At 37.5% G+C, this 13,971-nt stretch overlaps 1 protein-coding gene across 7 annotated transcripts in view; it reads right to left on the bottom strand.

Annotated features, from left to right (window-relative positions):
- The window catches only part of BMPR1B (bone morphogenetic protein receptor type 1B), a 397,985-nt gene that overhangs the window by 107,170 nt on the left and 276,844 nt on the right, over positions 1-13,971 (bottom strand). The window contains exon 1 of one of the 7 annotated variants that reach the window (XM_041759647.1): positions 5,217-5,361. The exons of 5 other annotated variants lie outside the window; for them this stretch is intronic. In XM_041759647.1, coding sequence (XP_041615581.1) covers positions 5,217-5,289 — 73 coding nt within the window. In that variant the 5' untranslated portion in view covers positions 5,290-5,361. Of the gene's footprint in view, positions 1-5,216; positions 5,362-13,971 lie in introns of those variants that run through there. One more of the 7 variants, XM_041759657.1, reaches the window with a different exon arrangement.

The raw sequence follows: 13,971 nt of genomic DNA, 5'->3' as shown, positions 1-13,971 counted from the left end.
TCACAGACACAGCGGGAGTAGAAGTTTAGACCTCCCTGGCCTCTGGGTCACGTGAGGCCTATGTTTTCTTCAGCTTTTCTCTGTATCTCTACTCAACTTCTTTCTCTATTTAAGGTTTCATTCTTTATGACCAAACTATCCATACTAATAATGTGGTTTTATATGAAAAGTTAATTAATTACTTAAGAAATGTGAGAGATGATATCAAGCAGAGAAAATTAGTTAATCCAAAAGCCACAGCCTCTCCAATGTTAAAAGAAAAATGGTGGGGTCTAAAAACAAGGTTATCCTGAGTACACAGTCACAAAATCATCATTAGAGACTTTAATATTAACATTTTCACAAAAACAAAATCCAGAAAGTAACTACTTTACAGGCAGAAAAAAATATAATAATCAAGACTCTAAGAGTCATCTAAACCTAAAATGTCGCAAAAGAAAGCTCGACAGGCAATTTAACTGATTAAGATAGTTTTTCTATAATTTATTGACAATATACTTTGTCTTTTTTAAGGATTTTCTCCATGTCCTGTATGAATTCTAAAATAAGGTATGTATTTGGAAAATTAGGGGACAAAAAACATACTCATAATTTGTTCCTGGCAGTTCTAAGTCAATAAAAGATCTGTAAAATGTTAGTTTGGAAAAAACTGTCATTTCAGATTCAATTGGTTTCCAGAGCCCCCGCCCCCCAAAAAAAGACAAAACAAAAACACCCTAATTTGAATTACTCTGATCTAATACTATTATTCTTCCAGAAGCCTTCACATATTTGTAATTTCAAAATTAAAAATTATGTATGCACAGATACACACAAACACACAGCCTGCATATACTGTTGCCACCATTATGGAATATAACCTCCCACAGCAAGGGTAAAGCCAAATGATTTGAGTTTGCTCTCAACAGTTGTGCGAATGTCTATTATCCAATATACTCTGAAGAATTTAAGTTGAGAACTATAGTTCAGTCACTTTCCTCCCAGGTAAATTACCACAGAGATCAAATTTCTTACATCTGTGATGTTCACCACAACTTGCAGTTACTGCCGATTAATAGCCTGAGATTAATTGTTGGAAGTGCCACATAATAGCTGTAGTAGAAAACATTTTAAACACAGAACCACATTTATGCATTTAACAGCTGTGTTGGTCTAACAGTTCAGATTTTCACTGTATTTTGCCATATGGTAACAAGGATCATTTTTCACTTAAAAATATTACCAAAAATTGATGCCCTATAGCAAAATTACCATTCTAATTTTGAAACCACACATTTGCAGCCCATGCCTGTTATCCTCCTGTTACTATATTCCTTATTTGCCTTATTTTAGTTAAAATATTTAATAACATAGATTTTTTTAAAATTTTAAATTAGTGCCAACATGATCAAACACAAATATTATAGTAGGAAACCTACGGAATATGACCTGGCAATGAAGAGCAGAATGTAAAATCTGGGTTCTATAAAACTGTAGGAGCCATGAAGACTGGGACTTGTTTTTGTTCATTAGGTCTGGGGATTTTCTTGTATTCAAAAACAGCTGATTACTATTTCCTATCTCACCTTTTTTTTTTTTTTCTATAATTCATTATTGACATAGAATTGCTCCTAAAGACAAAAAGTTGGCTGCCAATTTTTATTTTAATCTGATTGGCGTAATAATCTATTACTATGATTTTACTGGGCGGGCAAGGGGACTGTAGAAATGTTCACATATATACTTAACAGGAAGCTAAATAAAAATCTCACCCTTTTAAATGCCAGAACATGAGGCCCATCCATGTCAGAAAAGGCTCACTGTTGCCACCAATGTGTTAGAACAATAAACACAAAGAGTCCTTTAGTTTTTAGGTCTGTCAGCTGATCACGTTTATAACCTCACTAAATTCGTTTGGCAGAACTTAAGAAGAACAGTGGTGATCAAAATGATACTTTAATACTGTTTACATATTGCACTACTTCACTATGACTGCCTGAGATTTTCTACTATGTTTTGAAAATAAAGGGGCAGGGTAGCATAAATAGCTCAATCCTCAAAATGAAACATTTCAAGATTTGAATACTGCAGATTTTCACCACTACAGGTCATATTTTCACTTTCAGAAAAAGGCAATTCTACATTTCATGATTCCAACTTTAAAAAAAAAAAAAAACATTTCTGAAACAGTAACAATGTGCCAATATAAAAAACACAAAATTCAAATCTTCTACCAAGGCTACCTTGTCTCTCTTTTTCGTAAGCCTGTGTCTCCTCAAGTAAAACATTCAAGATAAGATTTAAGCAATGATAAGATTTAGGCTGGTGAGTCACCCAGCACAGGCCACCCTAGCTATTCTGTTCCAAGTAAGAAGAATTCTCCTTTCCACTTACTGTGACTCTATAGAGCTTTGTCCCATTTATGGTAGAACTGGAGTGTTATACACATTCCTTCCATATAAAACTTTTAGGTTTCCATATGTTTAATTAACAAAATATTTTTATTTGCCAGATGCTCAGGTTCTCCAAATGTCTCAAGGTGTCATTTTGAAATATATTTACTGGGGATCCCTGGGTGGCTTAGCGGTTTAGTGCCTGCCTTCGGCCCATGGCGTGATCCTGGAGACCTGGGATCGAGTCCCACATCGGGCTCCCTGCATGGAGCCTGCTTCTCCCTCTGCCTGTGTCTCTGCCCCCTCTCTCTTCTCTGTGTCTCCCATTGATAAATAAATAAAAAATCTTAAAAATAAATTTGAAATGTATTTACTTTTAAGAAGGATTTAAGGTCTCAGAATAAATACTCGTGGCTTTGCCATTCACTTAAGAATTTGGACCTCTTCATTTTTCTGTATTTTGTTTGTGATCATCATTCTCACTGAAGTACATGCAGAATTAATGATCATAAAGCATTACAAATCATCAATGAATAATAACCTTGATAGTCAAAGTTTCTTAGTCTTGATGAAACTAATAGTCCCTGTCTGTAGCACTTTGTCTTCATTGGGGCAAAATCATAAAAATCATAAGGCTTATTTTTTGTGAAACTGTTACAGGTAGAGAAAATACTTTTAAAAAAATTTAAAAGTTCATTTGTGACAAAGTTGGGAATATACATTGGGATTTAGTATGTTAATCACATGAAGGTGTTATCAGATTCTTTTTAAATCATGTCTCAATGTACATTTCCAGCTTGGATGTCCCCCATTCCTGCATCAACTATCAATAATAATATAAATAAAAACAAATGCTCAGAAAATACTACGTATTACAGACACTGTTCTAAGTGCTTTACATGTACTTACCCATTTAGTAACCAAATCGACCCTATGGTAAGTATTATTATTATCCCTATTTTAAAGTTGAGAAAATCAAGGTTCTAATAAGGTATCTCATTTGAATCTACATCTAGTAAGTGGTAGAGCTAAGATGCAAATACAGATGTTCTGTGTCCAGATTTTTTCTTTTTAGATTTTATTTATTTATTCATGGGAGGCACAAAGAGAGAGAGAGGCAGAGACACAGGCAGAGGGAGAAGCAGGCTCCCTGTGTGGAGCCTAATGTGGGACTTCTTGAGGACCCCAGGATCACGCCCTGAACTGAAGGCAGATGCTCAATCGCTAAGCACCCAGGCGTCCCGTGTCCAGATTTAATACTCTGAACCATGTTGCTATAGAATAAATCAGTAGAAAGAAATACACACACACACACACACACACACACACAAAATAGTCTTGGACAGATAATTTAAAAGACTGTGTTACCTAGAGGTAGCCAAGGAATATCCCTGGACTTCAACCTTCTCTCCAGAAAAGTGAGACAGTTCTACTACTCTAAGGTAGACTCTAAGGTATACTCTAAGCCTCCCATGTATGATTCAAAAATTCGGTGTGAAACATATGGCCTCTGCTTTTTACTGACATAAACCAAATAATGGATTCAGGTATTCGTATCTTTCAAGGAAAATCCGAAAAGACAGTGAAAAATTAGCTTCAGTCAATCAAGAAATAGTAGTAGTATGAAGAGAGGAATAAGAATTTCACCTCACATGTATCATTCTTTGAGCTTCCCAGAACATTCTTAAGAAACAGTTTCCCTGAGGCTTTTCTATTCTCTTCTAGAAGGTATCATATCATTATAAAAATTTTTGGAAAATAAATTAGCAAATCAAGTAAATGAATTACCTGTTGTTCCTTCACAGCAGCACATAAAACTCCCTTTGGTTACCCTTATCCATGCCAGCAATTAAAAGCTTTTTTTTTTTTCATAGAGTCAAGACACAATATATAATATTTTAATAGTGCCATGGAATATATGGATTATGAAAATATGAATCCTATAAATGCCAATCAAAAGTACATGCCAATTGACAACATACACTTCCCAAATAAACAGTATTGCCAAACTAGTTCTATAAAATGCATTCTCAAGGAGATGAAGCTGAACTATAAATGCATTTCCATCTCATACATATTCCCTTTGTCACTTGGTTTAATTTTATATAGCCGCTTTCTCCTTATTCCCAACAAACAGTTCCCTCATTGCAAATCACTAAGAGTCACTTCCTAAGTTGTTTCACTATGTTATCTTTCCTCTATTTTGAACTAGTTTACCTGCTTTTACAACCACTCTTTTATTTAAAAGTTTTAAGTAACTTTTGAAAACTGCCATCCTTTAGTTAACTTGATACAGGAATCATTCTGGACAAAATGATCACTAAGCCAACTCCTGGTTTCAAATGTGGATAAACATCGACATATTCACAATTTATAATTATTGCTATTATAAAACTAGAGGTTTACTCAAGGCATCTGCATAAAAGTTGCAACGAACTTCAAAGTTAACTAGCTAACCTATAAAAATCTAGCAGTATTCAAATACAAATGATCAAAACAAAGTTTATTAGAATGATTCTCGTAAATTCCTCACATACAAACTGTCTCAGTATGGTGACAACCAACTTCATATTCAAAGCTCCAAACCAGATTGGATTTAATTCTTAATTACTAGAGAAAACAGAAACTTTGAATTCCTTTAAAATTATCCTCATATACTAACTAGAAAGCTTCTGACCAAATTGAAAAAGTAGTAAAATTACAGAGCAGTTGGAGGAGGGGGACTGGAACTGTTTAGCCACTGCACTTCTGCCCTGAACTTTCCCTTCTGTGATAAAAGCCACAAAACCTGACATTAACGCAGCCCCCTGTCAGCACGGTACCACGGGGCACTGATCTTCTTACCCCTCGTGTGCATAGACAGAAGAATGAGCAAGGAAATGTGAAGCTGCCAGTGTAGTTCTTCCAGCCAACCCATTGCGCAGGAGAGCAGTAAATGTGACCCGCCTGTTTCTGGCCTCTCCTTCTTTCACGGAGACTTCTCTGCTGCCACTCTTGTCAGAGCTTCCGGCAAGCCTGCCAGCGAGCCTGAGACAGGACCGTGAAAGACAAGCCTGTTACAAACTGGTTCTGTCACCACAGAGCCTTCAGCGGATCACCTCGTGGGGAGGACAACAAAGGGCGGTGAGGACCCTGCGCTGGATTATTTTCTTAAGAAAGGAGCCTGACCCAGCTGCCCACACAAGGGCCAGTACCTGCCGGAGGATTCGCTCTGCCCCGGCCACACCAGAGCCCCCCAGGTCTCTCCGGCAGCTCTGAGACGACCGCAAAGCCACAGGCATCTGTGCATCGCTGTCATGAAGCAGCTTATTTCTTTTGTCAAGGCTTTTTTTTTTTTTTTCTCTTGCTAAGAACGATTGTTTGAGATTGTAGAAAGAAGAAAAATGAAATGTTTTCTTTGATAAAATGCTAGAAATGTTGCAACACACTGAAGTGTCTCGTTATGACACCTTGCTCACATCACCATTTAAATACGGGAGCAAATGCCTTGAACCAAGTCCACGGACGTGAAAAGGGGACTTGTGTAAAGAGGATCTTTAATGAAACTTTCAAGTTGAAGTATTTCAGTTAAGCTACTCATTAATCAACTGATTTTAAATGACTAGTTTGAAATTTCTTATGTAGAAAAAGAACCTTGAGCCCAACCATCTCATTAACATAAGTTATTAAATGTTTTAAGACTTTTTTAAAACATTTTATTTTTTATTTTTTTTCTAAAGATTTTATTTATTTATTCATGAGAGACACACACACACACACACAGAGGCAGAGACACAGGCAGAGGGAGAAGCAGGCTCTATGCAGGGAGCCCGATGTGGGACGCGATCCCAGGTCTCCAGGATCATGCCCTGGGCTGAAGGTGGCGCTAAACCACTGAGCCACCCGGGCTGCCCAATGTTTTAAGATTCTAACTGTAATTGTGCCTCAACATAAACCATGAAAAAGCTTGTAAGATTCCACTTTCAATGATATTGAATGACCTTTTTTTAAGACTAAAGAACTTTTTTGAGGGCTATTTGTTTTCTTTGACTCTGGGAAATGTCAATACTAAAAGAACAGCAAGAAATATAAATGAATTGACGGTATGTATAGAAACTACAATGCCACCATAGATACAAACAGAAGTAGTTATTAAATCCATCAGTCATGATAAAGGATTTATGTTTATGAAAACAGAGACCTATTTCAATGCTTATATCTCAGATACCATCACAATGTATTTACTTGATATTTTAAGAATTCTTTTCTTGGAAAAAAATCTCTGCCATCATCTCATTTTTAAGAGAGACCCCCACCCCTCTACAAACACCAGCACCTCCCAGCACTGCCCTACTAGGTGCCATTCAAATCTACTCTCTAGTTAGGAATACCAACAATTTACTTTTTTATGAATTTACAAATACTATACTATCAAGCCAATACCCTCAATTCACATTTTCATGAAATAAAATGTAAAAGAAATACAGTATTTTTTAACCATGTATGAAATTCTGGAATATATTCAACTTAAGAAACAAACATTTTGCATTTCACAGAAGCCATACAACTTGTCAGAAAACTGTAAGTCGGGGGTGGCATCACTTTAGTATCATTTATCCACATCCCTTTGAGCTAAGAAGGGAGACTGAGGCGTATTAAAATGAACAATAGTGATCAGGAGCAAGGGTCATATGTGGGAAAAGACGACAAAAAAAAAAAATCAAGCAACTGAATCTCTTGTTCAAACCTTCTATATTCGGCTCAGAGCCACATCACAACATGGTTCCACTGCCAATTTGGAACCCAGCCTTGAGCTTTGGGAGGAGTGAATGGCTGAAATGTGGGACAGCTCCCACTGCTCGCATTTCCCCAATATGAGCATCCATAAATGGCTCAAAGCCCAAAGAGAGAGCTGGTGCTCTCTCCCTAGAATCCTAATTCAGTTCAAAGCAATTCATATCAGCAACCATTTCTAATTTTATACTATGGGCTCTCTGAAATAAATGTACTCAAGACATTTACCATGCCACAGAAAAAGCAGTATCTATAACAGAGAACTGTGAAAAATGTAACGTTTTAAGATGAAGTGTCCTCAAATGGAATAAAGACGGAAAATCACAGTAAGGGATGGATTAGACTGAGCCAAAAACTGAAGGGAGAGCTGGACACTGAAATAAGAATTGAATTTATACAGCAATCGAGGAGATGGAAAGGAAGAAATTATACGAGCAAGGATTAGAGGAAGGATTAAATATTTCATTTGTGTAATAGCATGAGAAGAAAAATCTGACTGGAGCAGACAGCTCCTATTAGTAAATGGCTGGAGAGAAACCTAGACAGAGTGGAACCAGACTGTGCAGGACTCAGAACATAGATTACAGAGTTTAGACTGTATATTACATAAATAACTAAAGGCTTCTGAACACTGACTGGCTCGATAAATTTAAAAAAAAATCTAGAATTTCAGCATATAGGATGAGTCTCTGAACCTGAACTTCTAATTAGGTAAGGAGAAGCGAAAATTAGGAGCATGATGGGGGAGGTGCCTACTTAGTCAAACTTATTGGTAATACAGATTTCTTTCATTTATAATACTAAGAAATTCAAAATGTATCCCTATGAACTCCCTCTACTTTGCCTTTTATTGTTTAATATATGCTGGGTGCCAACCATGAAAGAGATGCTCTATAAAATGCATTTAAGTTCTAGACAATGAGGCTCAAAAGATGTAACAAAACTCTCATAATGTAGATCAGAAATCTGGCTTAGCAAAACAATCTAGCTTTGCATATGACTTAACCCACTCACCATAGAGTACACACCTATGGAGGCTTCCAAGAAAGCTCTAAGAGAATATTAACAGAAAGGTGACAAATTTGAAAATACACACATGAGAAAAGGGCAAGGAAAGAGAAGAGGAGGACTACAGCTAGTACTGTCCATATGAGTAGGATGTGCACTGCTACCTGTCAACTAGAATTCTTCAACAGACCCACTCATTCTAGATTTATGGAGCCTATGCTGTGAAGGAGAGAGCCAAGTTGTGCTATCTGTACAACTTTGGACAAATGGTGTAGACTTTGTTCTACACTTCGATCACTACCTAAGATTGTTATATAGATTAGACAAGTAATTGAGTATTAATTACTGAATATGGTGCCCAGAGCATAGGCAGATATCAGAAAATAGTCAATTTCCAAAAATCTCCCAATAATCACTCCCGACCCCAACAAAAAATTTCCTTGTTAAAAAAAAAAATCCCTTGTTAACAATAACGCTCTTTAATGTAACATGTAACATTTGTCAAATTGTTCCTATCACATGTGGTCAGGAAAACGAAGATACAAAATGTGTCTTATGTTAAATAGGGTTTCAAAAATTCAAATTACACCTGTAAAGGGAAATTTTTAACCAGTTTACTTTTATTTAATTCACTGAATATTCATCTAATTGAAGCAGGGGTATAAGACATTACTGTTTGAACTATTTCAATTTGAGAACTTATTTTCCCATAGAAACTCCCCAAATCTACTGATTGTACGTATATGCGAAGTTTCTAAGCTGAATTGGGGAAACTGTATCTAGTAAATGGGATAGGAGAACATATTTTAAGAGACAGTCTCTGCCTTCAGAACACAACTGATTCTGTTAGCTGAGGACAAATATACAATTAAATAAAGACAATGCAGGACAGCCACTGCCTGGAAAACGGCAGGAAACACAGAAAGTACAGTGGACAGAGATGTCTTCTGACTGCGGGTGGCGGCTGGACTTGCAGGGGAGAGGCATGGCAACTAGGTCTTCAAAGATAAGCAGGAATTCACTGGGTGAAAGGAGGGCAAAGGGATCGTAAGCAAAAGAACAGAGAGCACAGAGACTCACGAGTAAGGCAAAGAACGGTGTTTGCTGAGAACGTGGGAACCTGGCTGTGCCTGGAGAACAGAGACATCAGGCTGGAAAAGTAGATGGGAGAAGGTGGGAAAGACCTCATGTCTCATAATGGGATTCTGTGGGAAGCCCTGCCTTCATTTCTCGAGGAGGTATTTGCACAGCTGATCTTCCATTATACGAATGGACTACAGCAACTTCTCCAGCTGATTACATTTCAAAAGAAACCAGTAAAGTTTTCAATGCTATGATGATAAGGACAGTCCTCCCTATCTAAGATATCTAACAATATCCTTATAATTTTTGATGAGAACAATTAAGCGAGTGTTATTTTCTTTATGGTTTCAATATCCCTGCTAAGACTGTTTGGAGCAACACTTAATTAAACTTCCGCTCAAACACACAGGCACACAGAGACAACAGTTACTCCCTCCTTCCTTTTGCAAGCTACAGTATGGTCCCTACCATTCTATTGAGTTTTGCCCTAAAATATTTGTTTTAAACTTTCATACTAGTTGTACCAAATTGAGAAAAGTGCACTCCGAGTTGCACTGGCTAATTCACCCTCTGACTCTGATTTTCAGCTATACACTTAAACAATGACATAAAAAGTTACTCCATTATGGGGGAAAACACGAACAATAGAACTCGCGTGTACAAAAATGTTTCCCCTGACTTTGGAGTTTGCAAAGACCACAACTTCGGCTGCTTTCAGGCTGCCTCCCACCCTCCCACCCCAGTCTCATTTGCAGCCTTCCACATCACTGGTCATTAACAACCCGAAGCTCCCTTCAGCTGCACAGTGAAAGAGCAGCACATCATTACAAATAAACAATCCCTTCCTCCCTCCAACAAGTGACACATTATTCTGAGCACGTCTCCTCTCTGCTTTCATTGCTCTGCCAAGGTTCCCCGTGAGTGGGAAGGGGTAAAAAGAGAGAAAAAGAATATCCCACAACTTGTCGAAAGCATGTAGAGGATGATTTGTGTTCTTACTTACGGGATATGACTGTCACTGTTGATCTGCTTTCAGGCCTAGATTACATGTGATAAGGGCTGACCTGCTTTAAGTATTCACACATTATGCACTCACAGAGAGTAGGCAGGACACAAAAGTCCTTCAGATGTTCTGGACATCAATCAAGTGCACAGCATGAAGCCTGCCAAACTTTTCTTCCATTTACTCAGGGAGAGGAAGGGGAGTCTGAGACAGACTTAATAAAGTTTAAAGCTATGCTACAGCATATTTGGGGAGACCATTGTTATTTAAAGGGTGCTGTTGGAAAAAAAATTCTCTATAGTTACCACTAGCAACAAAAAAATTCACACACAAATATAAAGGGACAGCTCCAGCTTTAAAATGTCAAGACTTTTACGATAAACCAACCAGGTCATGACAGCGCTTAGCTGATTGCTATTTTTTTTTTTTTTTGAAATCATGTTCATTAAGGATATATCTCAAAAACTAAAACTATAATTTTTTTAGAGCAGCCATACATAAAAGGTACCTTTTTTGAGGCATTTATAAAAATAGTAAAGGAAACACACTTGTTATGAAATACTCTGAACACACCACAATATAATTTAAGCACTAATAACACAAACCATTTTCCACCTAATACAAATATTGTCATTATTAATAGTCTGGAGCCTTAATATTGTGTGATAGACATGACAATATCTTCTGATACAGGCTTTCAATGTTGGTCTTTTACCAGTGCTAGTCCCCACAACTCATTAATGGGATTTCAGATGGCTTTTGAAAAATAACAAATGTGTCCCAAACTGTATTCTCCTAAAGCACTGTAACACTGTGTACTCAGAGAGTATGATTTGATCATCAGCACAACCAAACCCATCAAAGCAAAATGCTTCATGGAATTTTATAATAGGATGATACCTTAAAATCTATGACAATATCATTCACTTAATAATTGCAGAGTTCTTTTTAAAAGCTCATGTCAGACCATGAATATAACCAGGCTATGCACAGCCTGGATACAAACTAAGAAGACTAGATACAAAAAGCAATGAACATTAAAGAATAGGAAGAGAACTAAAGGCAATTTGCATGATTAAACTACCAATGAAAATTAACTCAGTGAATCAGTAAGTTCTACAATTAAAATAAAAACAAAATAACACAAACCTCCAGACCACTCCAGCACTCCTAAACCCCATACAGACAGAATTCTATCCAGTGTATTATCTGGTTTCAGTATTACTCAACTAAAGGCTAATAAGATCGAACTTGTACCGTATTTGGTAATATGGAGCCAGGTGGTACATAAAATGTGAGATTATTCTTTACATTAATCACTATAGAGTAATCCATCACCTGATCAATACGATTATCTCAGACCAGAAACTAAACCTGAACGGGAGAAAAAAATGTCTTAGCAGGGGTTGGCAAGCAAGGACTCAAGGAAGACTAACAGAATTATTTCTAGATAAGAATATAAAATGATGATAATGTTGATCCCTACCACTTGGCAAGTTTTTACTCTTTGTTAGGTACTATGCAATGTACCTAATATATATAAATTTATTTTTTAATTTTTATTTATTTATGATAGTCACACAGAGAGAGAGAGAGAGAGAGAGAGAGAAAGAGACATAGGCAGAGGGAGAAGCAGGCTCCATACACCAGGAGTCCAATGTGGGATTCGATACCGGGTCTCCAGGATCGCACCCTGGGCCAAAGGCAGGCGCTAAACCGCTGCGCCACCCAGGGATCCCTGTACCTAATATATATTACCTCATTTATCCTCACTACCTACCTGTATGGTCAGTGATATCACTCCTGTTTACAGATGGAAATACTGCATGTGCCTGAAGCAACAAGGTCTGGAACTGGTTAAGGCTTGATAGGATGAGACACACCAATACTTCACTAGTCAGGGACCCATGGTTTTGCTCTGCAAGAAATAACTAGGGCAGAAATAGTTCACTTAGTAGATGGAGGCCTCAGAGACTCTGGGGGCTGATGAAATTTGTTCAAGGAACATAACAGCTAGAAATTCTGAAAGTTGGAGCAGAAGAGGGGTCAGATAGCTTGAGTTCTAAACCTACTGATTCAGAGGAGGGGACACCAGACACTCTGGAAGCCACAGCAATGTACTCATAGGTCAGTGGTTTCAGATCCAATGAGAGATGGACTTCTCCTTTAGAGCATTTGTTAGGAACAATGATAATCATAAGTAAAAGAGATATATTATCATTAATTTAGATTAGCGTCTTGCAGACATTCTTTTTAACTCACCCAGCAGCCCTTCAATGCATATATTATCGAGCATATTTTACAAGCCAAGCAACTAAGGTGAGTGAGGTGCCCTGGAATTAGGGAAGGAGGTTTTATTTTCCATGAGCAGGCCTGTGCCTTGGGAGTTACAGGGTGGCAACTCTGCAGCCTCAGAAAAAGTGGATAAGCAAAGTCACCAGAACCACGTGATGTGGTCCTCCCCTCATCAGATGAGTCTGAGTTTGTTTTCACTAAAGATGTTTTCTATACACTGTGAGAAGGCAGTTCGAAAAGATCTACTTTGCCCCACTTGCAAGCAACTACATGAGAAAGGGGTTTTGGGGGACACCTGGGTGGCTCAGCAGTTGAGCGTCTGCCTTCAGCTCAGGGCATAATCCTGGGTCCAGGGATCCAGTCCCGTATTGGGTTCCCTGCAGGGAGCCTGCTTCTGGCTCTGCCTATGTCTCTGCCTCTTCTGTGTGTCTCTCATGAATAAATAAATATTTAAAAAAGGGGGTTTTGTTTTTCATTTAAATAATGACAGATATACCCTAGTCTTGTAAGTATTGTATTGGGCCCAGAACTCCTCAGAATTAAAGTTACACACTATGAAAATCATGAACCACTGAAGCTACTAACCTGACTCACCTAAAGCTCTATTTCAAAGATATTTAAAGGATGTTTTCTTCTTTATCAAACTAGTGCTAAAGCATCCCTGAGCAGAAAATCAAAACCTCTAGTACCTACTTGAATTTCATGCTAGCCATTATAAAAACCTGAACACAGTTTTATATCAAAATCAATTTCTTGAAGAGGATTACCATTATTCTTACTTCATCCTAGAGTCAATTGTACTAAATTCATCCAAATCCAACTTGAAATGATATTAATAGGTAAATGAAAAATAAATTTTAAACAAATTATAGTATCAATAAAATTTTATTTTTCTCCCATGTTTCCTTATAACTTCATCTGAATATACTTTAGAAATAAGGAAGGTGCGCATTAATATACACATAAAAGAAATATAAAAGGAGCTAAAGTATAGTTCCTATTTAAACACTTGAATAGCCTATGCTTAAGTGGGCAAACCATATGAAGACAGCTCTTAGAAAATCCATTTTCCTAAGTCAATCAGAGAAAGAAAATTATCACACAGTCTCATATGTGGTTATAAGAAACAGTGCAGAGGCTCATAGAGGAAGGCAAGGAAAACTGAATGGGAAGAAATCAGAGAGGGAGACAAACCATAAGAGACTCTTAACCATAGGAAACAAACTGAGGGTTGCTGGAGGGGAGGTGGGTGGGAGATGGGGTAACAGGGTGACCGGCATTAAGGAGGACACCTGATGTGATGAGCACTGGGTGTTATATGCACCGATGAATCACAGAACCCTATGTCTGAAACTAATCATGTACTATATAGTTGGCTAATTGAATTTAAATTTTAAAAAATGCATTTCACACTCTTTGGAGAATACTGTATACAGG

The sequence above is a fragment of the Vulpes lagopus genome, chromosome 6 (assembly GCF_018345385.1).
Source record: "Vulpes lagopus strain Blue_001 chromosome 6, ASM1834538v1, whole genome shotgun sequence".
Taxonomy (NCBI): domain Eukaryota; kingdom Metazoa; phylum Chordata; class Mammalia; order Carnivora; family Canidae; genus Vulpes; species Vulpes lagopus.
The sequence above is the reverse complement of the archived record's forward strand: the minus strand, read 5'-3'. Positions and strand labels throughout refer to the sequence as shown.